This window comes from Drosophila miranda, chromosome XR (genome assembly GCF_003369915.1).
Source record: "Drosophila miranda strain MSH22 chromosome XR, D.miranda_PacBio2.1, whole genome shotgun sequence".
In the NCBI taxonomy this organism is placed as follows: domain Eukaryota; kingdom Metazoa; phylum Arthropoda; class Insecta; order Diptera; family Drosophilidae; genus Drosophila; species Drosophila miranda.
Genome location: NC_046674.1, coordinates 12,698,224 through 12,720,615, shown reverse-complemented (window position 1 = coordinate 12,720,615; position 22,392 = coordinate 12,698,224). Strand labels below are relative to the sequence as shown.

At 49.5% G+C, this 22,392-nt stretch overlaps 2 protein-coding genes across 13 annotated transcripts in view; both read left to right on the top strand.

Moving 5' to 3' along the window:
- LOC108165524 (supervillin) overlaps window positions 1–19,335 on the top strand; it is a 136,273-nt gene extending 116,938 nt beyond the window's left edge. For 9 of the 11 annotated variants that reach the window (XM_033387886.1, XM_017301580.2, XM_017301581.2 and 6 more), the window contains 8 exons: window positions 3,866–4,220; window positions 4,287–4,436; window positions 15,326–15,467; window positions 15,528–16,053; window positions 16,128–16,285; window positions 16,363–18,384; window positions 18,445–18,692; window positions 18,753–19,335. In XM_033387886.1, the coding sequence (XP_033243777.1) occupies window positions 3,866–4,220; window positions 4,287–4,436; window positions 15,326–15,467; window positions 15,528–16,053; window positions 16,128–16,285; window positions 16,363–18,384; window positions 18,445–18,692; window positions 18,753–18,992 (3,841 nt within the window). In that variant the 3' untranslated portion in view covers window positions 18,993–19,335. Of the gene's footprint in view, window positions 1–2,309; window positions 2,456–3,865; window positions 4,221–4,286; window positions 4,437–14,856; window positions 15,063–15,325; window positions 15,468–15,527; window positions 16,054–16,127; window positions 16,286–16,362; window positions 18,385–18,444; window positions 18,693–18,752 lie in introns of those variants that run through there. The other 2 variants (XM_017301588.2, XM_017301589.2) reach the window with 2 other exon arrangements.
- LOC108165528 lies at window positions 8,792–12,809 on the top strand. Of its 2 annotated transcripts, none has more exons than XM_033387890.1 (2): window positions 8,792–8,881; window positions 11,066–12,809. In XM_033387890.1, the coding sequence occupies exon 2, from the start codon at window positions 11,241–11,243 to the stop codon at window positions 12,207–12,209; it is 969 nt and encodes a 322-aa protein (XP_033243781.1). In that variant the 5' UTR covers window positions 8,792–8,881; window positions 11,066–11,240; the 3' UTR covers window positions 12,210–12,809. The 2 variants fall into 2 exon arrangements, with proteins under 2 accessions (XP_033243781.1, XP_017157088.1); XM_017301599.2 differs by lacking the exon at window positions 8,792–8,881 and adding an exon at window positions 9,275–10,891.
- Window positions 19,336–22,392: the final 3,057 nt, after the last annotated feature.

Sequence of the window (22,392 nt, the reverse complement as noted above, 5' to 3'; positions counted from 1 at the left end):
GAATCCCAGCCAAGTTGTAAGCCCATGTTGACGTTGTAATTTTGCATCATTACCACCGCCGGCCCCCGTCGTCCCCCCGAAGCCCGCTTCCTCGCCCCTCGGTGGAAGTGCGGCGTGGGAAAGTCAAGAGTTGGAGCGCGATCTTCAGTCGAGTCGCCGTTGGCCCCCAAAACTTGAATCTCCACTGCGATCTGTGGCATCTCTGACATTTCTATCTCCCTCTCTCTCCCTCTCTCTCCCTCTCTCTCTCTCTCTGTGTGCTCCATTGTTTGAAATCTTCATTAGACTCATTGCTCACTCATTAAATTGTTTGGCGCCTTTGTGAGTAATTGTCACTTGAGTAATTTCTCTCTCTCTCTCTTTTAGCCGAAAATTGCAGGCACTTGAGAGGTTTGCCAAAGCAAATCTCTTGTCTGTGGGGCACAAAGGGGTTGCATAAGTCGATTTATTGCTTACTTGAGGAATTATTGTGACGCGTCACATTTCCTCTGCCCCTTTGCCTCTTCCCCCTTGCTGGTATTCCTGTTTCCCTGAGATTCACCTGAAAGATCCGAGTGCCTGCTGGCTACTGCCATACGATCCGATCCGATCCGACCCGATCCGCTCGACTTTTATTTGCGGTTTGTCCATCAGCTCGGGCGCTTCTGTTGGGGCATATATCATGTTTAAATATTATTAGCTGTGAGATGTGTGCATTTATATATGATTTATTTTGCTTGAGTTGCGGCTTTAACCTTCCTCGACGCGAACACCGCTCGAACCTTGATTTATTATTATTTCCACCAAGTACTTGACACAGAGAGACAGACAGAGAGGGAGAGAGAGAGAGAGAGGGCAATGCCAATGACAGCCAACGACCCTCCAGAAGCAAAGATTTCGCATTCGCTGAAGATGCAGCAAATCGGACTGTTTTGGTTGTTTGGTTTTTTTGCATACATTTTCAACACCTCAAATGAATCTGTGGATTTACGAGTGCTACAACTCCATTAGGCTGGGAGGTGGATGCCGTGCGAGGTGCTCATAAAGCCATCTCCAGAGACCCATCCACGACCCATCGCGGTGGCGTGCAATCATTTATGCCGCGCCAAATAGTTTATAAAACAATTCATTTTGTTATATCATTAAGCGGCTTCTACTCTGCCGCATTGCGCCGCACACAACACACACACACACACACACAGCCGCACAGGTGATCGCGTGATCACTCTCAGTCTCTGCTTCTGCCTCTGCATCGGTCTCCGTTTCGCATTCACTTTTTTTTGGCCGAAAGAAATTTTAATTACGACATCGCATCAGAGAAAGATTCAATTACAAAACATGGGAGAGCTCGAGGTCTCCGATCAACGATACTTGGGATGGACACGGACGCCCCATGGAAAGGAAGCTACGAAAACATCCGTCCAGTTGCGCCACTCCGCCGGGCAAACACTTCCCAAAGAAATGGACGTGGGCATGGGTGCGCTCCTTGGGCTGCCACACCTCGGAATGGGGCAGCACTCAAACTAATTGCTTGCTAAACGGTTTCCAAAGGGCAATTACTGCATTAAAACTATCAAACAAGCGGCCAAAGACGTAGCCCGGCAGGAGCAGCAATTCGCGTGTCTGCACTTTGACCTATGGACATTGTATCTTTGTATCTGGGGGCCATAGATAGTCCCCAGACACAGTCCAGTCCAGCCCAGCCCCCGCACTGTCCATTTCCATTTTCCATTATCCCATTATTCCATTAGCCAGGCTTTTACTTTGATTTTTTTGTCTTCAACTTTGAACTTTGGCCTCAGGTACATGCATATGTGTGATTTTCCTTCGAGATCAAACGCCAAAGATGTGACACGGCTGCCTGTGTTGAGATTTCCAGGTAGATGTTTCTGGCCTAAACACCTGGCCGTCCACTTTGCGCGCTGCTGCCTGTCCGCGGGTCTGCGGCTCTGTCTTTCTGTCAAAATTTTCCCCAATTAATGAGCAATTTAGCTGTCAGCGGGTCTCGCCTCGTTTGTTTTACATACCTGCCAAAAACTATGGAAAGAAACACCAACGAAAATGCAAACGCAAACGCAAACGAAGCCTCTGTTTCTGTTTCTGCCTCTGCCGCTGCCTCTGCCGCTGCGCTGGCAAGCTTCGTCTGAAATCGGATTTGGATTCGGACTCAGATTCAGTTTCGGATCTGCACTGTGGAGTGGACCTATGCTTGGACCTGCAGCAGCAACAAAAAAAAATCTGCGCTCATTCGTCTTTCTTTGGTCGTCGCGTGCAGTCGGTGCTTTTCCCTTCTCGGCCAGTGCTTGACAAACCTCGTGCGCAGTGACTGAAAAACCACGTGCAGGGCAAGTCCTGTTCTCCCTCGCAAAGGGCCATCCAAAACACAAGCTCTGTTCTTGAAAACCACTTGCATTGGCTGCCAAACCACGCGTAGGCAGTTCCTGTCAAACCCCACGTGCTCGGTGCTTGTCAAAGTGTAAGTGCGCTTCGTTTTTCTTTTCCTCCTTATTTTTTTTTGCATTGCCAAACATCGAAAACAGTGGAACTTGTTTCTTAGCGGTTCTTAAATGTTGGCCGTCGCTCAAAAAAAGTCAGACAACCCGTAACATACACTCGTATTCGTATTCTCGTATTCTCGTATAAATGCCAAAGCCAGGCCCATTTCTGCGCTTGAAAGAACCCCCACTTCTTGACTCACGCTGTGAGATAACTTCGCCTTTGGGGGGGAGGGCAGGGAAGGGAAAGATACAAAGATACAACATCCAGAATCCAGAATATACCGATACATGTCGCCATGGATGGTGTTGTTGTTGTTGGCTGTTGGCTGTTGGCTGTTGCCTGGTGACTAATGCGAGATTCATTTGGCGCGACTTTTGTGAAAAATCTCATAACGGGGCCGCTTACAAAAGGGGCGGCAGCAGAAGCAGTTTCGAAATAGATTGAATCTGTGGCGAGACAAAGAAGCAGCTCTCATGATGAGGAGCGCCAGAGATGATCAATGGAAGTGCTGAAAGAATTTGGAATAGATTAAAGATCAGTAGCATCGTTTGAAATGATTGATTCACTGCGAGAATGGCATGGAACGGGTGGCCTCCTACTCTGGAACTCCTACTCCTCCTCCTCCAAGCCGAACATATTTCAAATGTCAGAGGATTATCCTCCCCCTTCTGTCTCCCGCTGGAAGCGATCCTCAAGCCCGAACCCAACCAAACGACTTGCCTCATTAACCGCCTGTGGGGCTGGCAATAAAAATGAGACCTAGCCATAACAATAACCCATCCAGCACAGCAGCCGCCATTTGGAGAAGGAAATTCCATTGCCATCTATAGGAAAAACTGTACTGTTGCCCAGCGCTGGCCTGTTAATAAATGGCCATCCAATGGATGGGTATGGGTATGGGCAGGGGCAGGGGCAGGGGCAGGGGCAGGGGCAGGGGTATGGGTCCCCTATTAAAGGAGAAAGTTTTCTTTGGCTAAGGCTTTGGCTTTGGCTTTGGTCCAGGCGCAAAAACTAAAATCTCAGCAGAAATAAAAGGCTGCTCTGCCTGTCGATCGGATGTGCATTCTACTGGTGGGGAAGGGGGAGGGGGGGACGCCACCATAGATCCAATAAGGCAGCAGACCTCTGTCTCTATCCTCTCATTAGTGGCTTCGAAAATGTCATGTCACGAGTTTCCTTCTAGTGGATGGAGGAAGGGGAATGGGAATGGGAGAACCCATTGAGGAAAACGCACGTTTTCAATGCAGTGCAATCTGTGCAGCAGCAGTATGCTTGTGCAGTGTATCTGCATCTTGTAGATACGCGCCTCTTAATTGCCACGCTTTATGCGGCACACTCCTCTAACGGTTTATCATCTCTCTTACCCTCTGTTTGTCGTCTCTTGCAGCAATCCCCTCATTGCGAAAAGTAAAAGTCACTCGGGCATATCAGCAGCACCAGCAGCACCTCTGCCACCCAGCATTGGTGGCGGCATTGTTGGCCCCCAGTTGCCCCCAATTGGCAGCGGTTTCGTCAAGTTGCGTCATGTAGCAAAGGAGAACGAGGAGAGCCAGCAACAGCCCAGCACATCGTCAGCGTCAGCGAAGGAATCACCAGTGCAATCGCACTCATCGCTGCAATCAGCGGCAGATAAGCAGCAGACGGCAGCGACAGCAGCGACAAAGGAGGAGCAAACAGAAGACCCATCGAATCCCATTGCGTTGCCCCAGTTTCTCCAAGGCGTGCGTCGCTCATCGACCCAGGTGAGACCCCACTCCGTCCTTGCCATATCTTCCAGTCCTGATCAACCCCCTCCTCCCTGCATCCAGGTCATGGGCCCCGATCAGCGCACACTCACCAAGACCACCTCCATTAAGGAGCGTCTGGCTTCGCTGCAGAAGAGCGGCGAGGATGACTGGAGGAAGCGCATCTCGAAGCGCGACGAAGTCGACGATATACGCCGCGAAAACTTTGTAAACGTGAGTTCATTTCCATTTCCATTTGCACTTCCATTTTCGTTCCTTTTTCTCTGGGTTAAGCTGTCGCCGGCGCTGCCACTGCGCCTGCGCATGCGTGCCTCTGTGGACCGCAACGGATCCGATCTCTCGATCTCACGATCTCACGATCTGGATCCCCATTTCAATTGCGTGAAAAGTGTTTCCTTATTGTTAATCGTTTTGTTTATTAACGTTTTGCTGCACATTTGACTCGACTCCTCTGTTCCGCTCATTTCTGCAATGCGCCCGTTGTCCGTGGCATGCCAGCAGAGCGTTAAAGCTGACGGCAATGACATAATAATGCGAAAAGTGCAAGTGATATTGAAAGAGTGTAGCGGCGGGGGGTGCCACCGGGGGCTGTGCATGGGGGTGACTAGTTTACGAGTACGGGTACGAGTGCGTTTGCAGTGGCCTGACTCACAATCAGATTTATGATTTCAAAGATAAGGTGCGCTCGGTCGTTCTTTCGTACTGCGCTGATGCTTTTCGTAAACAATCTAAGACGACTCACGTAGTTCATTGTCAGTCAAAGAGCCACCTCTAGAGGGGATTGAATCAAAACAGAAATCTTTGGTCAGCGGAAAACATCATGTGTCATTTGTCATGTGCAATATTTTAGTATTTGAACAAGCGGGAACGTTGTGAGACGCGGCAAGGGCCGCAGCTCTGCTTGCATACCCGGTACTCATTCAGTATACACGAGTATGTCTCTCGCAGTCTTTTGGTATCACTGTTCGCCTTTGTAACCGTGTGATATCACACAGAGATCTGGATGAAAAGTTTGGTAGCTCTAGCTCTCAGAATCCTTAAGAGCTAGGCGCTCATCGCTTTCTTCTGGGTGTTAACACACATTCACATATACACAACACTACTTAGTATATTCCAAAACTCTTCGAATACCGGGTATTAAAGGAACCCTCTAGCATCTACAAACGGAAACTTAAACCATGAAAACCAAAAGTCCCGAGAGTACCGCCATTCGGTGGTATTCCGCCGTTGATCCAAATCCCGATGGTCGTCCCAATGTGGCGGCCAATTTGTTCCTGTAAGCCCCAGAGGTCTTGTTGTAAGCCGCAACAACAACGAAGTCCTGGCCACACACACATTTATTTGAATTTCGCGCCTACTTTTCTACTTGATTTTTATTTACGCCCAAAAATATGCAACGAATATTGTGCGATAGCCGATTGTCGGGTTCCATTTATTGCCGCCTCGTGGCGCCAACAAAAAGACGCCAGGTGGCGGTGTCTACCAGGCAGTTCCATAAATATCCGCCACAAGCGTCTTTGTGCCGTTTGGGGGCCAGTTCCGCCCATTGAAACCCTTTGTTGGGGATCTTTATCTTTATTGATAATTAGAGGTAGAATATGTGGGGGCAAAGCGCAGTAAGGCAGAGGGGACCGTCTTTTCGTTTGGGGAATTGGAATTGTTAATCAAATGTTACTTTCATTCGAATGAAAACGAAACGAAACGTGCAGTTGTGATGTCACTACCGGCAAAACCCATGCAGTAGTTGTTCCGCCGTTAAATTTCACTGCCATGCCATGTCCAAAAATATCTCCTGTCTATTCTCTTTTATGGGCATGGCCACATATCAGAGCGGCACTTGCACCGCTGGCGAAAATGCCCGAGACATGGATCCATCGTCGGATGCCGTTTGGGCTGTCAATTAGCCGCCGCAAGCTTTGGGCCATAAATGAAGTTTAGTGAACTTTTCCCTCCCTTACCTCTCTCACCCTCTCTCTCCCTCTCTCTCCCTCTCTTGGTTTGTGCCTGATTAAACGGTTACTTGTGGCCCATAATTATGCGGGTCTTCTGCCTGCCCTGCCACAGACTCCCCCCCCACCCGAATTGCACAAAGTAATCACATTTAATTACGTTTGGAAACCCCCCCGCCTCCTGCCACATGTGGGGCTTACTCATCATCGTCCTCCTACGGGGCGGCAGCTGTGGGTTGCCACTGGTGGAGAGAGCGAGAGCGAGAGAGCGAGAGAAATGTTGTGAGGAAATCATGTCAAAGCGATCTTCTGACCCACACACCATTCCCAAATACTCTCTGGCGGGGGCAAATGAGTTTTGAAGTGTTGTTGGCAGCGAATTACATGCCACTTGGAGTGGATTGGTTTGGAGTGGAGTGGAGTCTTGCTTCCCCATTTTGTTGTTGGTTCGTTACGTTTTCGGAGGGGCGGCGCACACGCTCTTGAAGCGCGCCCCTCAAGCGGAGCCGTACAGTGGGGCAAGGTCAATGGTACGGTAAATGGCAGAGCACGGGCTATACCCATCGCAGAAGGCGCTCTTTCCATCCCATTCCCCACTGTTCTACCCTCATTTTCTACGCTGCGGCAAGACATCATTTTGACGTCCATTAGAATACAATTTATTAATAATTAAGATGACTTTCTGCTTCTGTATTCCTCTTTGGCGTCTCTTTTGGTCTCCGCTTTGCTCTGCTCTGATGGTCGGAAAAGTCTGCGATTTTCATGCGCTGTTTGGCAGAGATCCCAAATGGCAGAATCAAGGTGGCCTCTGAGCAATTAGTCGGGCCATCCCATCCCATCCCCTGATGCTCTGACGTTGTGTCCCCAGACGCGTGTGTGTGTCAAAACATTCGGGCAAAAAGAGGTTTCTTATAATTTAGCACAATTTATCAAGCCACGATCGGCTGCATCATGAAAATGCGCATAATAATGAAGGGCAGAGAGAGAGAGAGAGATCCAAGGAGGAGGAGCAGCAGCAGGAGGAGTCGTAGCATCCCAGTTAAATATAGACACGGGACTCCTCTTCGTGGAGCTGCAGCCCACTCCCTGGTGCTCCTCCGCTTCCTTCTGTCCTGCTGCTGCTGCTGCTGCCAACTTCCATTTTGCCATAATTTTCCCTCAAAACTTGCCTTGTGGGCTGTGTGGCAGCACCACAGACAGACCACAGAGCACCGGGCGTAGTCGTTGCTGCAACAATTACAAACTGAGCAAAGAGAAGGAGCATGGCATGAAGGTTGTCTTTGGGTTTGGGTTTGTGTTTGGGCTTGGGCTGGGGCTCTGTTTCTAACTAGCAGATATTGTTGCTGCTGTTGTTGTTGTTGTTACTGGAGCCACGAGCAGAGCTCTCTCTGGCTGGCTCTAGGTCCAGCATTTGATCTCTGTCTTGATCTTGAACGTGCTCATCTTCTGGGCCCCGACCCAACCCAACAAGCTTCCAGCTGCCGCCCAGCCTCCTCGCCTCATGCCTAAGACTGTTGTAAATTGTTTTGTAAATTTGATATACTTGCTATTTTTTTGTTTGGCTTTTTGCTCTGCCTGTCCTCTGGTTACTTCATTATTCTTATTGTTGCTGCTGCTGCCTGGCCTGACTGCTGCTGTACTTGTTCATTAGTCCATGCCACATGCCCCGGCAGGCGGCAGGCGGCAGCCAGTGACAACAACAGTAGCCCCAAGTTGTTCCATAAACTTCTAAATCAACTGCTGCCATATCGCTGTCTCCCCCCAATCCTCCATCCCCCATCCCCCAACCCATTCTCCGTTTCCTTCGCGTGTATCTGTATCTGTATCTTTGTGCTGCTTGTATCTACAAGCTGCAAGTATGCGGCTGCTGCCTGCCGCTGCCTGCCTGCTTATTGCTGATTATTTTTATTGCCTTCTGTGTGATTCATTTATTTTCCTTTTTCTGCCCTCCGATAAGGTGGCCATGTCGTCTAGTAAAAACTCTTTCATTTCATTTCTCTTTTTCTTTTTACGAGTATCTTTGTATCTCTTTTTGTCAGCTGCCTGTCAGCACTTGTACTTCTGGCTTATTGAATTTTTAGACAATTACCTCATTGTGCGGCTTGTCCTCTCCTCCGCTCTCCTCTCCTCATGAACCTCTGGCATTGATTTATTTTTAGTTGGGATTTAATTAAATTCGCGTTAGGCCTGCATTCGGATTCGGATTCGGATGTTGTGATTCATCTGAGGCATTTCTGGGGCCTGGCCACAGGGATATGTATTGTATGTTGTGCCCTTTTTTCGCCACCAAAACTTCCCTCCTCTCACTTGCAGCTCTCTCTCTCTTTCCGCTCTCCGCTCTCTTCTTCCTTTGTTCTCCTCTGCAAGGCCCTGTCCCCACAATGATCTTGTTTATTACGCTTAGTTTAATTTCAAAAGGCCTTTTCTGCCTCCTACCTCCTCCTACCTCCTGCTGCCTCCTCTTTTCCCTGGCACTTGGGAGAGCAGCAGTCACAGCCTCCACTTCGTCATGGGATCGGTCTCCCTCTCTCCCTCTCTCTCTCTCTCTGTCTCGTACCTCTCGTGGGGCTCTCCCTGGGCCGGCTTTGAGCAAGCTTTTCGAGCGCCTCGTACTGTAACTTACGATCCATTCCCAGTCGCGGTTTCGTGCCGATCGGTTCGGCGTTCGCATTACTTTCCTTTCCACTTGATCTTTTTTTTATTGTTATTGTTAGTGCTCTATGCATTTACGAGTATTGCACTGCTCTGATGTTGCTGCTGCTGCTGCCTCTGCTGCCTGCCGTTGCAGCAATTGACATTAAAATTGATAAGCGGCAAAACTAAAAATAGAGTCCCGGTCCCGTACTCTGCCCACCTCTGGTTTCGAAAACCAAACCCGCTCTTTCTACCGATGCGATCTCTCAGTTTCTCAGTTGCCTCTCAGTTCGGATTGCATAAAAAGTAATGTGAAGTGAATTTCCTGAATTGCATAAACATCAACTGTCAAATGCAGCAGCAGCGGCAGCGGCAACAGCAGGAAGCGAATGGCAATATTTATTCATAGTTTCTCTAGCATTCGCCTCGTACTGAAAAAAGTGTGCAAAAATTATTATTACGAAATGTGACAAATCCAAAAATATTTGAATACAGAAAGTGTTACAAGGCTGGCTATTCCACTTGTCCACCGATCCACCGAACCACCCACCCGATTATAGCAGCACCTCCAAGAAAGCAAAAAGCTACTTTCTCAAAAGTGCGATTGCCAAAAAAAAAAAAATCATCAAATGTGACCGCAATCCGCTTGGCCATTACAAATCGTCAAAACAGAACGACAGCCAGAACCGAGACCGAGACGGAGACGGAGACCGAGACCCACGCAAATCGTTCAAAAATAACTCAATTTCATTTTACTTGGGTCGAAAAGTGCTTCGGAAGGCGCATCTGTTTTGCCCCACCAATATATACACGGGATTTAGATGGAAAACTCGTAGATACACACCTACACACATATACTGTATGGAAAGCTTACAAATCCATAGATAAATGTGTGCTTCAGATGGAAAATCTTACAGAAAGATGACATATTTTTACGGTGGCGGCAAAGTCAACAATTAGCAACAATACCCATTCCCATAAATCACAAAGGAGCCTGCCAGTCATTTGTTGCTATTTCTATTGCTATTGTTGTAATTGCTATGATTGTAATTGCTATGATTGCCAGTGCTGTTTCTCGTGTTCTATATTTGGTTTATTTACATACGTGAGCTGTTTGCATATGTCGCAGTCGCAATCGTCCGTCTGTCTGTCTGTCGGTGGAGCAACACAGCTGATAAACCCAGCAAATAAACGAAGATGAGAAATCGTATATTATGTGGAAAGCCATGCAAATATTTAGAAAATATAAATGGGGGAAATGTACTCGGCTTATAGAACAGCCTCCACCTTTCCCTTCTCCTTGAGGATTCAACGAATTGGGGAACCGTTACCCTCTGGGATACTTTAAAGTAATTTCCATCCATCAAAAGACAGAGTTCCTTTCCATTCCTTTTGCGATCATCAAAGAACTTCATTGAAATGAAAGTTGCACATCTTCTTGCTCTCTCTCGGGCCCGCATCTGCTGGCTCCCTCCCACCCGCAAGTTCTTATCAGCAGAGGAGAGCCCACGACAGAAGGAACGGTCAAACGGACAAGCGAAGCGAAGCAAAGCAAAGCAAAGAAGAGAATTATGCGCAAGTGCAGCCCGGACAGGCCGCTAAGGTTTAGAGCGAGAGGCCAAGCCGGAGCCGAACCAAAGCACAGCATCACGAGCCGCAGAGAGAACCAAAAGAGAGAGCTAAGCACAGAGAGGGAGAGAGAGAGGCGTTAAGCAGACGCGCGACGCGCGACGCTCGCTGCTTTCGTAAAGTTTCGGGCAGCGGAGCCGTTGGGGCCATCGCAGAGCCGCCACAGCGTCACCGCATAGTTCATGACGGGGATCCAAAGAGAACGAACGACCGCGAAGGCGCAACGGAATACAAAAACGCGTCCACTTGCGAAAATACAACAGAAAAACGCCGCACTAAAAATTGCAAAATTTATGAATGCTAGCAGAGCTCTCGGGTCTGCGTGGAGCGAAGGGGATACGATACTCATCGTATCGGATGTCAGCAGGCGATAAAGAAACACGAAAGCCCCAAAAATAAATACCCGTGATAATGCAAATCGAATGGCAAAGTGCAGCGGGCAGCACTTGACGAAAGGTGTGATGAGCGACTGAGTGGGGGCGTGTGGGAGGGGAGCCAGGATTTGTATGCCCAGGGGAAAACATTGCAAAATTGAACAAATCTTGCACTGTTTTCCTTTGTGTCTGAAGCAAACGAATGCCAGAAAGATCTCTAATGAATACGTTGTATATTGAACCGATCCCCGTGTAGTGTGATGTGATGTCATAAAATATAACTTTTGCCGCTTATCGAATCAAAAACCAAAAAAAAAAAGAAAAACTGCACCACAAAAGAGCGATATCAAAAGCACGAAACAAGCGAAAAAGTGAACCAATAAACAGTCGAAAGCGATACTAATTTGTGATAACAAAATCCGACGGATACGATGGCTACGATGGACGTGACTACATTCTCCGACTACATGGTCTACCTGGAGACGGCCTGGGAGTGGGCGGGATGCCTGCCCTACCTGCTGGTCGCCTACGTATTCCTCACGCTGCTGCCCAAGTCCCTGCAGCGGATGAAGCGCTTCGCGGACGCGGACTACGAGGCGAATCGCCACAAGTACCATCGCTGCTACGGGCCCGAGCTGTGCTGCCACGTGCAGGCCCAGGAGGCGGCGGCCTCCAAGCAGAAGCAGAAGGCGCGGAAGCCCGTCACACGCGTCTACCACAAGCGGCAGACGTCCACCACAGCAGCGAAGGAGCCGCAGCCCCCCGTGCCGGCGCCAGTGAAGCGGAGCAATGTCACCAAAATCGCGCGCATGTTCGAGACGGGTGCCACGCGGCAGGTGAGCAGGGTCTCGCCTATCCTGCCCGAGATCCGGATGTTTGGGGCCAGCGATGATTCGCACGACTCCACGCCCTGCGCCTCCCGCAAGACGAGCATCGCCACACAGCTCTCGGCGCAGCTGCAGCACATCGAGCAGGCGATGCAGCTCTGGCAGGAACTGGAGGAGGAGCCCTCCAAGAAGTCGTCCCCCTCCCACAGCGACTGGGAGCCGATGACCGTGCCCGTGGTTCGACGCACCCGTGGCACCTCGGCCACGCCCTCGACTGCCTCTCCGCTGGGCAGTTCCCCGGAGCCCGCGTCCCCGGTGCTGCTGCGGCAGCCGCCGTCGCTGTGCCTCCAGTCCAGCATGGAGGACATCTTCCAGGTGATTGCCAGGAGTGCAGAGGAGCCGCACTCCTTCTATGCGGACTGCAACAGCCTGTCGCCCGTCACCAGCATCGACGACATCCTCTCGGAGCGCAGATTCTCGCGGCCATTGTCCGCCTACTCCATCACGGATCTGCTGAACGAGGAGCAGGCCTCCTGCGTGGAGGAGGCCACCTATGTGAACGACACCAGATGAGGGAGGAGGGGAGCTTCCAGTATCCAAGATTGTTGGATGAATGATCAGTTTTTAGTGCCATCTCCTCGCCCCATGGCCCATGAGTCAGAATCGGATTCGGATTCGCAATCGGGTCACCCGGAAGACTTTTACCCCGTCCTAATCGTACCCTCGATCGCACCACATCGCCCCTCATCGCCTTTGTCCCGCCACAGCGCTGTGACTCACGAATGCGGGAGGGGGGGGGCCTTGCCACGCCTTCCTATAGTAGTTTCCTATAGATTATATAGCCCCCCCCTTGGCCGTTCCTCCTTCCATATGCATTTTATTTGTTTAATCGATGAAAACTTAAGCAAATCAAAGTAAACAGTCGATTCCTTGTACTTATTTAACCGTCTCATTTTGTCTCTGGGGTAAACCGTAGCATAGCATAGCGATGCATCTCATATATATATGTATGTATAACTAAATCGATCCTATCGCAGATAAAATATTGTATGAATATGAATATGAAATGAATTTGTAGTATTATTTATATGATTAAACAAACGTGTATCTTAAACAAAAGACTCTGTATCAAATGCAAGAAAAATACACAACGAAGCAATAATTATACGTAAACGAGTGTCTGTTTCTGCTTAAAGCACACATATAGTAAACAAACAGGCGATTCTCTTTCGTATAAACAGCTGCAGCAGAAGGGTTCTGGCGAAATGTATATACACGGCCCCCCAGCTGCTCGACAATTTATTTTGCTGGCATCAAAAGGTGGCGTGGCATGGCCTCATCGAAGCGTGTCTTCGAGCGGAGAGCCGTCTAATCTATGCCCACAATTTGTCAAATAAATTGACGCAAATCAAAATGTTGGATGAACGTTCCATTAATTATAAATCGCCGAAATGCCGAAACGGCGAAGCGCTAGCGAGAGGCTGGGGGGACACCGAAAATGAAATGATTGGTGATGTGAGGTAATTCCTTTGCTGTGGCTTTTTTGATTGATTTGATGGCAAACCAAAGGCAGCGGAGCGCAGATAAATAATAAAGAGAGGCAGAAGCAGAGGCTGGGGCTGTGGCTGGGGCTGGGGCATAGCCATACCTTACGGTGAAAGGTGTGGGGCATTTCAGCTGGGGCCAATGAACTGTGGAACATTGCAACACTTGTTGCAATCATCTGTGGCATGGCATGGCATGGCACAGAAATAACGACAATGGAAAACCACAACTGACAGCGGCAGGGCTTATCAATCCAGTCTCTGTCTGTGGCACTCGAGAGTGGAATAAGCCACTCCCCGCCAATCAAATGGAATAAAGAACTGCTCTGAACGGATGGGGATGGAGACGGGGTTCCATATTTCCAGTTTAAAATTGAGGCTACACTTGAACTTGACCAAAAGCCACCTTAACTTGGCCCAATTGATTCCCATTCGATATGGTATGAGATGTTGCAAGACAACAAATAAATATACATATATTGATATGCTAATTTTAACATTTTCAGTAGTTTCAAAAGATACTATTTCCTCCGAAAGCAACGCCAACAAAAATCCAAATGTCACGCAAATACGCAAATGACAAAAACAGCGAAAAGCGACAGTCAATAAAATATAATAAATTGGCATTTATTTGATGATATTTATGCCTTTTGGATGAGGTGTTTTTTTTTGGCTTTGTTGTTTTGTTTTTGGCTAAGGTAGGTCCCTCTTTTGGGGCGCTCCTCCGCAGAAGAATCTCTTGCCTTTTCGGAGGAACTACCACTCGGATTGGGTACGGTACCCACTCCATCGATCCACCCCACTCCACTCCATTCCATTCCATCGGATATTCGCTTTTAGTCGAATTGCCTTCGCGCTTTGTTTTCCCTGTTCATTAGCCGCTTGGCTTTTGCCTGCTTTTGCCCATATTTCGTGTATGTGTTTTATCAATTTATATTGGATGAATCATGATTGATTCATGGTGGTTTTGTGGCGAAGAGCGGGAGCGAGAGAGAGAGAGAGAGAGAGAGAGAGATTGATGGCATGACACACGCTGAAATTCAAGAGAAGAGGCTGCCCAAGGCTGTCTCTTTGGCACAGATAGTAAATAATAAATAAATAATAAATGTAGTGCACAATTATTTGATGATAAAATTGCATTTTTGGGAAAGAGAAGCGAGGGGCGTAGGTGATACAGGAAAAGGGTCAGAGTTGGATAAACATCAACATTCCTAAATATTGCATAATTGAAGATAAAACGTAAGATATTTACTGCCTTTGGGCACGATAAGAAGTGACTGAACTTCACTCAAAGACCCAGATACAGATACATGCATGCATTTCAGATAAGATACGGGGGATATTTCGAAGGGAAGGTCCTATCATGCATCTAACTTATGCTCAAGCACAGCGCCAAGCGATGCGAAGTGTAAACACTAAACAATTCCATTTAGTTCCCTTCCGTATTGACAGCTTATGAATTACTTACTGCTAAACGAATGCAAACCGAACAAAGCAAACGCCAAGCGCTGGGAGGGGTCTGGTCTTCAAAAGCCCCTTATCTAATCGTACGCTCTCTCACGTACTCTAGCTCTCTATCTCTCTCTCTCTCTCTGTCTCCCTCCGTTTGGGGGCTCCAGCCAGGTGCGCAATTAGCCAAGCACCAAGCGTTTAGCAGTCGCCAAATTGGCATTGTGTTGGGTGCAAGCCCCCAGATACATTTGCGCATCCATTCGATTGATCTGTCGCCAGCTTGCTTTGTCATTACGGGCTCCGGTCTCTAATGGAGCGTACTTGACGTTAAAGCGTTCGAGGTTTGAGGTGTGTGCCCATCCCCATTCAGCAGCAAAATTTGAATAAACAAATACACTGCAAATAGCTGGAAATGGAAAAAGTTAAACTGGTAAGAGCTTTTCCCTAAAACAGAAGCGGCCGATGATTGTGAGACTCCGTGAGTCATCGCGTAGTGTGGGGTAACCCGCTTCCCCCGATAAGGCCACCTGCGACGCGACTGTTGACCATATTAGTGGGCCCATTATACGAATTTCTGTTGGTTAATTTCTTTATAAATGCGCATGTTCGCCGCTCGAAATTTGGGGCTTAGAGCGTGGGTGAACGTTTTGAAAGTGAATGTAATCACGAATAAATGTTTGAATCTCTTTGCAGGAGTCGCTCTCTCTGGCCCACTCGCTGTCCGACAAGCCGCTGCCACCCTCGCCACTGATCCCCACCAGCCTCGAGGGCGGCAAGGTCTCCGATCGCTTGGGCAAACTCAAGTCCAACTCGGAGAACTGGAAGCAGCGCATAGGTAAGGCGGAATGAGTCCCCCGCGAAGTGTTCTCCATCTCACTTTCCCATCTTTTGGCAGAGCAAACCGATGCCAAGAATTTCACAGTCGCTGGTCGACTGCAGAAGAAGGCCCAGTCGCCCGTGGAGCTGCAGTTTGAGCGTTCGACCAACGATGCGGCCAAGAAGTGCCCCATGCTGGAGGTGCGCAGCGCCAATCAGCCGCAGCTCGGCCTGGCCAAGAGCCCCTCCATGATGGTGCCCGGCAGTGCCACCGCCACCGCCGCGAGCAATGCGAAGACCACGCTGCGCAGCCTCAGCGTCAATCCCGAGGAGGAGGTCTCCACTTTGAGCCGCTCGAACAGCAGCAGCTCCGACTCGGATGGGGAGCGCAGCTCCCCGCAGAATGCCAAGCAGAACAAGGAGCTGGCCAACAACAAGAGCGCGGCGGCGCCCACTAATGTGGGATCGAGGATTCAGGTGCCCCGGCTGGACGACAAGGAGACCTTCGAGAACTTCTTTGCCACGCAGCCCACAGCCGCACAACAGAAGGAGAGCGCGACGGAGGTGGAGATCAGTGCCTTCGACGACATTAAGCCCACAGAGCGGTAAGTCCTTTCAAGGAGCATCAGCAACCCCATCCCATTCATGGTCTAAACTCCAATTTATGTATTCTCCTTAGTTTGGTGAGCAAACGACACGTGCAGGGACCCAAGGGTCGTCGTGCCGCGCGCAATCCTATCAAGAGTCTGGCGTCGCGCAGCGACATCACCTCGGAGTACACGGAACTGCGCACAGGAGTGGCAGAGCGGGAGTTGCGGCGCCTCAAGCTGGAGTCATGTAAGTGGTGCCACTTGCAGCACAATCACGGGAGTTCCCAGCTAATCCTGCTAATCCTTTCCCCTGACTATCCCCAGTTGGACAGCATGGAAACCTGGCTGCCGAAGCCATTGCCGGACTGGCCTCCATAGAGGACTTCAAGGCGGTGGCCTTGCGGTCATCCTCGCTGCCACTGCAGCAGATGTGGCTGCCCCACAAGCCGGTGATGCTGCTACATGTCAAGGGGCGCACCCATGTGCAGACCCGCCTGGTGGCTCCCCTTCACACGTCGCTGAATCGCGGCGATTGCTTCATTCTAGTCTCGGGCTCCCAGCTCTACCGCTATGTGGGCTCCTTCGCCAACGTCATTGAGATCTCGCGCAGCAAGAAGATCTGCGCTGCCATCGTGGAGAACAAGGACCTGGGATGCACGGCCAGCCAGGAGGTGATCCTCACGGATGGCAAGTACATGAACGAGCGCCAGTGGCGCCAGTTCTGGACGCTGCTCGGCAAGCCGGAGGAGGAGCAGTACGAGATTCCCGAGTGCGGCCATGCGGACGAGGATGATGTGTTCGAGAGCAGTCTGATCGAGACGAACAAGATCTACGAGTTCCAGGACGATGCCCTCATCCCCCTGGACAAGTACTGGGGCTGCATCCCGAAGGTGGACATGCTGGACACCCGCAAGGTGCTCGTCTTTGACTTTGGCAGCGAGCTGTACGTGTGGAACGGCAAGAATGCCTCGTCGGATGCCAAGCGGGCAGCCATGCGACTGGCCCAGGAGCACTTTGTGGCCAAGGATTCGGCAGACTATGCCCAGTGCTATCTGAATCCCCTCAACTACGTCTCGATTGTGGGTCGCCGGGAAAACACAACGTACGCCAAGCGCTGCGCCGAACGACCCGACTGGTGCGTGCTCGGGAAGATTACCCAGAACATGGAGACGGCGCTGTTCAAGGAGAAGTTCAGCGACTGGCCGGAGCTGGAGAGGGAGGATCTGGAGAAGGACTACCTGGCGAACGGCGTCCATGTGGTGCATGCCCTCAACGGAGCAGCCCTGCACAAGGGCGAGCCTTACCAGGAGCCCAATCTGGTGCTGGAACAGTCGAACCTCGGCCGTGGCAACTTCTACTACGACAACGACACGATGCGGCACTTCGATGTCATCACCAAGTCCACCGACAAGTGGCAGATAAACGAGTTCAACTTCGATGCGGCCAATGCTCGCGAGGATTACGGCCACTTCTACTCCGCCGAGAGCTACATTGTCCGCTGGATCTACCAGATCTCGGTCACCGTACGAGAGCTGAGCGGAAAGGTCTCCAACAGGAGCACCGTGGGTCGCGATCGTTGCGTCTACTTCACATGGCAGGGACAGGACTCGAGTGCCAATGAGAAGGGTGCCGCCGCTCTCTTGACTGTGGAACTGGACAAGGAGAAGGGCTCCCAACTGCTGGTGGCCCAGGGAGACGAGGGCACGGCCTTCGTGCGTCTGTTCCGCCAGCTATGGCAGCACCGCGGGCGCAAGGAGCAGTGTCTGGAGAAACGCAACCAGTGGCGACTCTACCAGCTGCAGGGCAATGTCTCCGAGGAGACGCTGCTGAAGGAAGTGGACTGCCAGTCGCGACAGCTGCGATCCCGCAGCTCCATGCTTATGATCCACGGCAGCCAGGGACTCGTACTCGTCTGGCATGGCGCGAAGAGCGCCCCACACTCGCGGAGTGTCGCTCTGGAGGCTGCCCACGAGGTAATCAAGCAAATGCCCAAGGATCTCTTCAGTTGCGACAGTGCGGCCACCCTCGCTGAGCTGGAGGAGGGAGCCGAGAGCGAGGACTGCAAGAAGGCCTTGGGATTAGGAGAGCAGCGCGCGGACTATGGCAGCCTACTGGAGGCCACTAAATCCTACGACTACCAGTTGAGGATTTTTAACTTCTCCAGTACCCAGGGAGTGTTCAAAGCCTTGGAGCTGAGCGATCCGTTGCGTTGCCAGGACATGCACAGTCCGTATCCGTTTAGCCAGGCCCAACTCTACAACGCCCGTCAGCCGACCATCTTCCTGCTGGATGATGGCGATGCGCTATGGCTCTGGATGGGATGGTGGCCCCTTGAGGATGTGAAGAGTAGGTTCTCGATCATTTTAATACTCTGAGGAAGGAATTAATTGTTTATCCTCTTTCCAGTAAACACGGATGAGAGGAGCAGCCCCACCAATGACAATCGGGCTGGTGTTAATCGCTGGATCTCAGAGAGACGCGCTGCCCTCGAGACGGCCGTCGACTATTGGCGTGCAAAGCACGGCGAAAATGTGAAGGAAGCCTTCCACGGCGTCAAGGGCCAGGTGGTGTGGGCCGGCTTGGAACCATTGGCCTTCAGAGCCCTCTTTCCGGAATGGAATGAGCGTGCCGATGTCAGGGAAATCAATGTAGAGGTGAGTCGACTGAAGAATTATTCATAAAACAATTGCTAACTCAAATTTGTGATCATTTAGGATGGCCGTTCCGATGATATCATCGAAATCAGCACAATGCTGGCACAAATGACACAGACAGAGTATCCTTTGGAGGTGCTCAAGGGGCGACCACTGCCCGAGGGAGTGGAGCCCACGCGGCTGGAGGTATACTTGAATGCCGAGGACTTCCAGGTGGCACTGGGCTGCAGCCGGGCGGAGTTCGAGCAGCTGCCCATCTGGAAGCAGACCAAGCTGAAGAAGGAGCGGGGCCTGTTCTAGGAGAGAGGCACAATGCAACCATATAGACTTGAACACAATCACAAACCACACCCACACACACACTTTTCTAGGCACACTTTTGTATGCGGCGATGCTTTTGCAACGGGCACTGACATAACTTACTATATACCATAGTATATACATACTATATCTATACAAGTATCATATACACACGTGCGCATATCCCTATGTACTCTCTACTTTACACACACACTATATACGATATATACTCGTACGATATATAACCTTTTATATGTATATGCAAGCAGGCGACACTGCACGATTATTATGCAAGTGCACGATGCCAGGCAATAAACTCCAAATCGCTTCATTCGACAACCAACCGTTCAGAGTCCATCGATTTTACCTGTACATAATATTAAGTTGATTTTTTTACAATTATGTATTTTAATTTACTGTACCTATTATTGTTTGAACAATTTAACGAAATTGCATTTGTTCAATCTCCGCAAAACACCAAAAAGAAAAAAAGCAACGAGCTCTCGTTATTTCATTGTTTAAATTTCGACATCATTTTAATGCTAGCTTTATTCTCCTAATTTAATATCTATGGCCTATGTTTTTGTGTTTTTATTATGTTAAAAGCGATTGCGTACGCTTAATTATTATTTTTTTTATTAAATAACACTTAAATATTTAAGATTCCTGTATTTTTTGTATCGATTTATTTGTTGGGACACAAGAAACGACTTTATCATTGGTCCTTGAGAAGGACTACATTGAGGATATTTTTCCGATCACAGGAAGCCGTCGCGTGCCGACTAAACACGTATGGCTGGGGATATCAAAGTCCTTATGTAAGGATCAATGATATTTTTCTGATCACAGGAAGCCGTGGCACGCTCTGGTCGGCCCACAATTAATGTAAAAACGATAAAATACTGGGTAAAAGTCCATGATAAGGACTCCATCAAGGATAAGTATATTTTTGCGATTACAGGAAGCCATGGCATGCCCTGATCGGCCCACAAGGAGCAGCAAAAAAAAGATATACATATATAAAACTAGGGAAAATATCCTTGATCCTTTGTCATTGATAAGGACTCCATCAAATCAGGGATATTTTACCGATCGCAGGTGACCTAGGCCCGCCCCGATCGGACAAGAAATGGCGGAGTTATGCCATACTTACCAAATTACAACAACATCCAGGTACTACTACAACAACCACCCACCCTCAATCTTCTTTTTTTTCATGTGGAAAATTTTTATTTTGTTGTAAACAAGTTTACTGCTACCTTTCGTGGCAACTTTATCTAGTTTTACATTTAAGGGGAAAAACAATTGATCACAGGAGACACATACATAAACTTAATGTTACATATATATAAAACCATCATTGAATTGGCCAAAAATCGGCCTGGCTGGATCCTCGCGATCCTGGGAGAGTGGGTCCTTTGCCTGAGATATAGAAGAAGTGGATTTGCATTTCATGCAAATACTGGTTTATTCTGCAGGCTATATCTCTGCTAAACGGCAGCCGATCGGGGCGTGGCATGTCTCTTCGTGATCGGGTGAGTCCTGCCAACCGATTGGCATCAGAAAAAAGGACATCGAGCTCATCACGATTTGCGCAAAAAATCATGATGTAACCATCATTGAATTTGTCAAAAATCGGCCTCATTTTCGTGGTCGAGATTTTGATGCCGACCGACAGGCTGGATCCTCGCGATCCTGCGAGAGTAGGTCCTTCGCCGATCGGGCCCTATTTGCCTGAGATATAGCCCTCCGAAGAAGTGGATTTGCATTTCATGCAAATACTGGTTTATTCTGCAGGCTATATCTCGGCTACACAGCGGCCGATCTGGGCGTGGCATGTCTCTTCGTGACCGGGAGAGTCCTGCCAACCGATTGGCACCAGAAAAAAGAACATCGAGCTCATCACGATTTGCGCAAAAAATCATGATGGTTACATCATTGAATTTGTCAAAAATCGGCCTCATTTTCGGGGTCGAGATTTTGATGCCGACCGACAGGCTGGATCCTCGCGATCCTGCGAGAGTAGGTCCTTCGCCGATCGGGCCCTATTTGCCTGAGATATAGCCCTCCGAAGAAGTGGATTTGCATTTCATGCAAATACTGGTTTATTCTGCAGGCTATATCTCGGCTACACAGCGGCCGATCTGGGCGTGGCATGTCTCTTCGTGACCGGGAGAGTCCTGCCAACCGATTGGCACCAGAAAAAAGAACATCGAGCTCATCACGATTTGCGCAAAAAATCATGATGTAACCATCATTGAATTTGTCAAAAATCGGCCTCATTTTCGTGGTCGAGATTTTGATGCCGACCGACAGGCTGGATCCTCGCGATCCTGCGAGAGTAGGTCCTTCACCGATCGGGCCCTATTTGCCTGAGATATAGCCCTCCGAAGAAGTGGATTTGCATTTCATGCAAATACTGGTTTATTCTGCAGGCTATATCTCGGCTACACAGCGGCCGATCTGGGCGTGGCATGTCTCTTCGTGATCGGGAGAGTCCTGCCGACCGATTGGCACCAGAAAAAAGGACATCGAGCTCATCACGATTTGCTCAAAAAATCATGATGTAACCATCATTGAATTTGTCAAAAATCGGCCTCATTTTCGGGGTCGAGATTTTGATGCCGACCGACAGGCTGGATCCTCGCGATCCTGCGAGAGTAGGTCCTTCGCCGATCTGGCCCTATTTGCCTGAGATATAGCCTTCCGAAGATTTTTATTTGCATTTCATGCAAATACTGGTTTATTCTGCAGGCTATATCTCGGCTACACAGCGGCCGATCTGGGCGTGGCATGTCTCTTCGTGATCGGGAGAGTCCTGCCGACCGATTGGCACCAGAAAAAAGGACATCGAGCTCATCACGATTTGCGCAAAAAATCATGATGTAACCATCATTGAATTTGTCAAAAATCGGCCTCATTTTCGTGGTCGAGATTTTGATGCAGACCGACAGGCTGGATCCTCGCGATCCTGCGAGAGTAGGTCCTTCACCGATCGGGCCCTATTTGCCTGAGATATAGCCCTCCGAAGAAGTGGATTTGCATTTCATGCAAATACTGGTTTATTCTGCAGGCTATATCTCGGCTACACAGCGGCCGATCTGGGCGTGGCATGTCTCTTCGTGATCGGGAGAGTCCTGCCAACCGACTGGCATCAAAAAAAGGACATCGAGCTCATCACGATTTGCGCAAAAAATCATGATGTAACCATCATTGAATTTGTCAAAAATCGGCCTCATTTTCGTGGTCGAGATTTTGATGCCGACCGACAGGCTGGATCCTCGCGATCCTGCGAGAGTAGGTCCTTCACCGATCGGGCCCTATTTGCCTGAGATATAGCCCTCCGAAGAAGTGGATTTGCATTTCATGCAAATACTGGTTTATTCTGCAGGCTATATCT

Bases quoted from the DNA above. Each gene is read 5' to 3' on its own strand.
- LOC108165528 (XM_033387890.1), top strand. From the start codon at position 11,241: ATGGCTACGATGGACGTGACTACATTCTCCGACTACATGGTCTACCTG.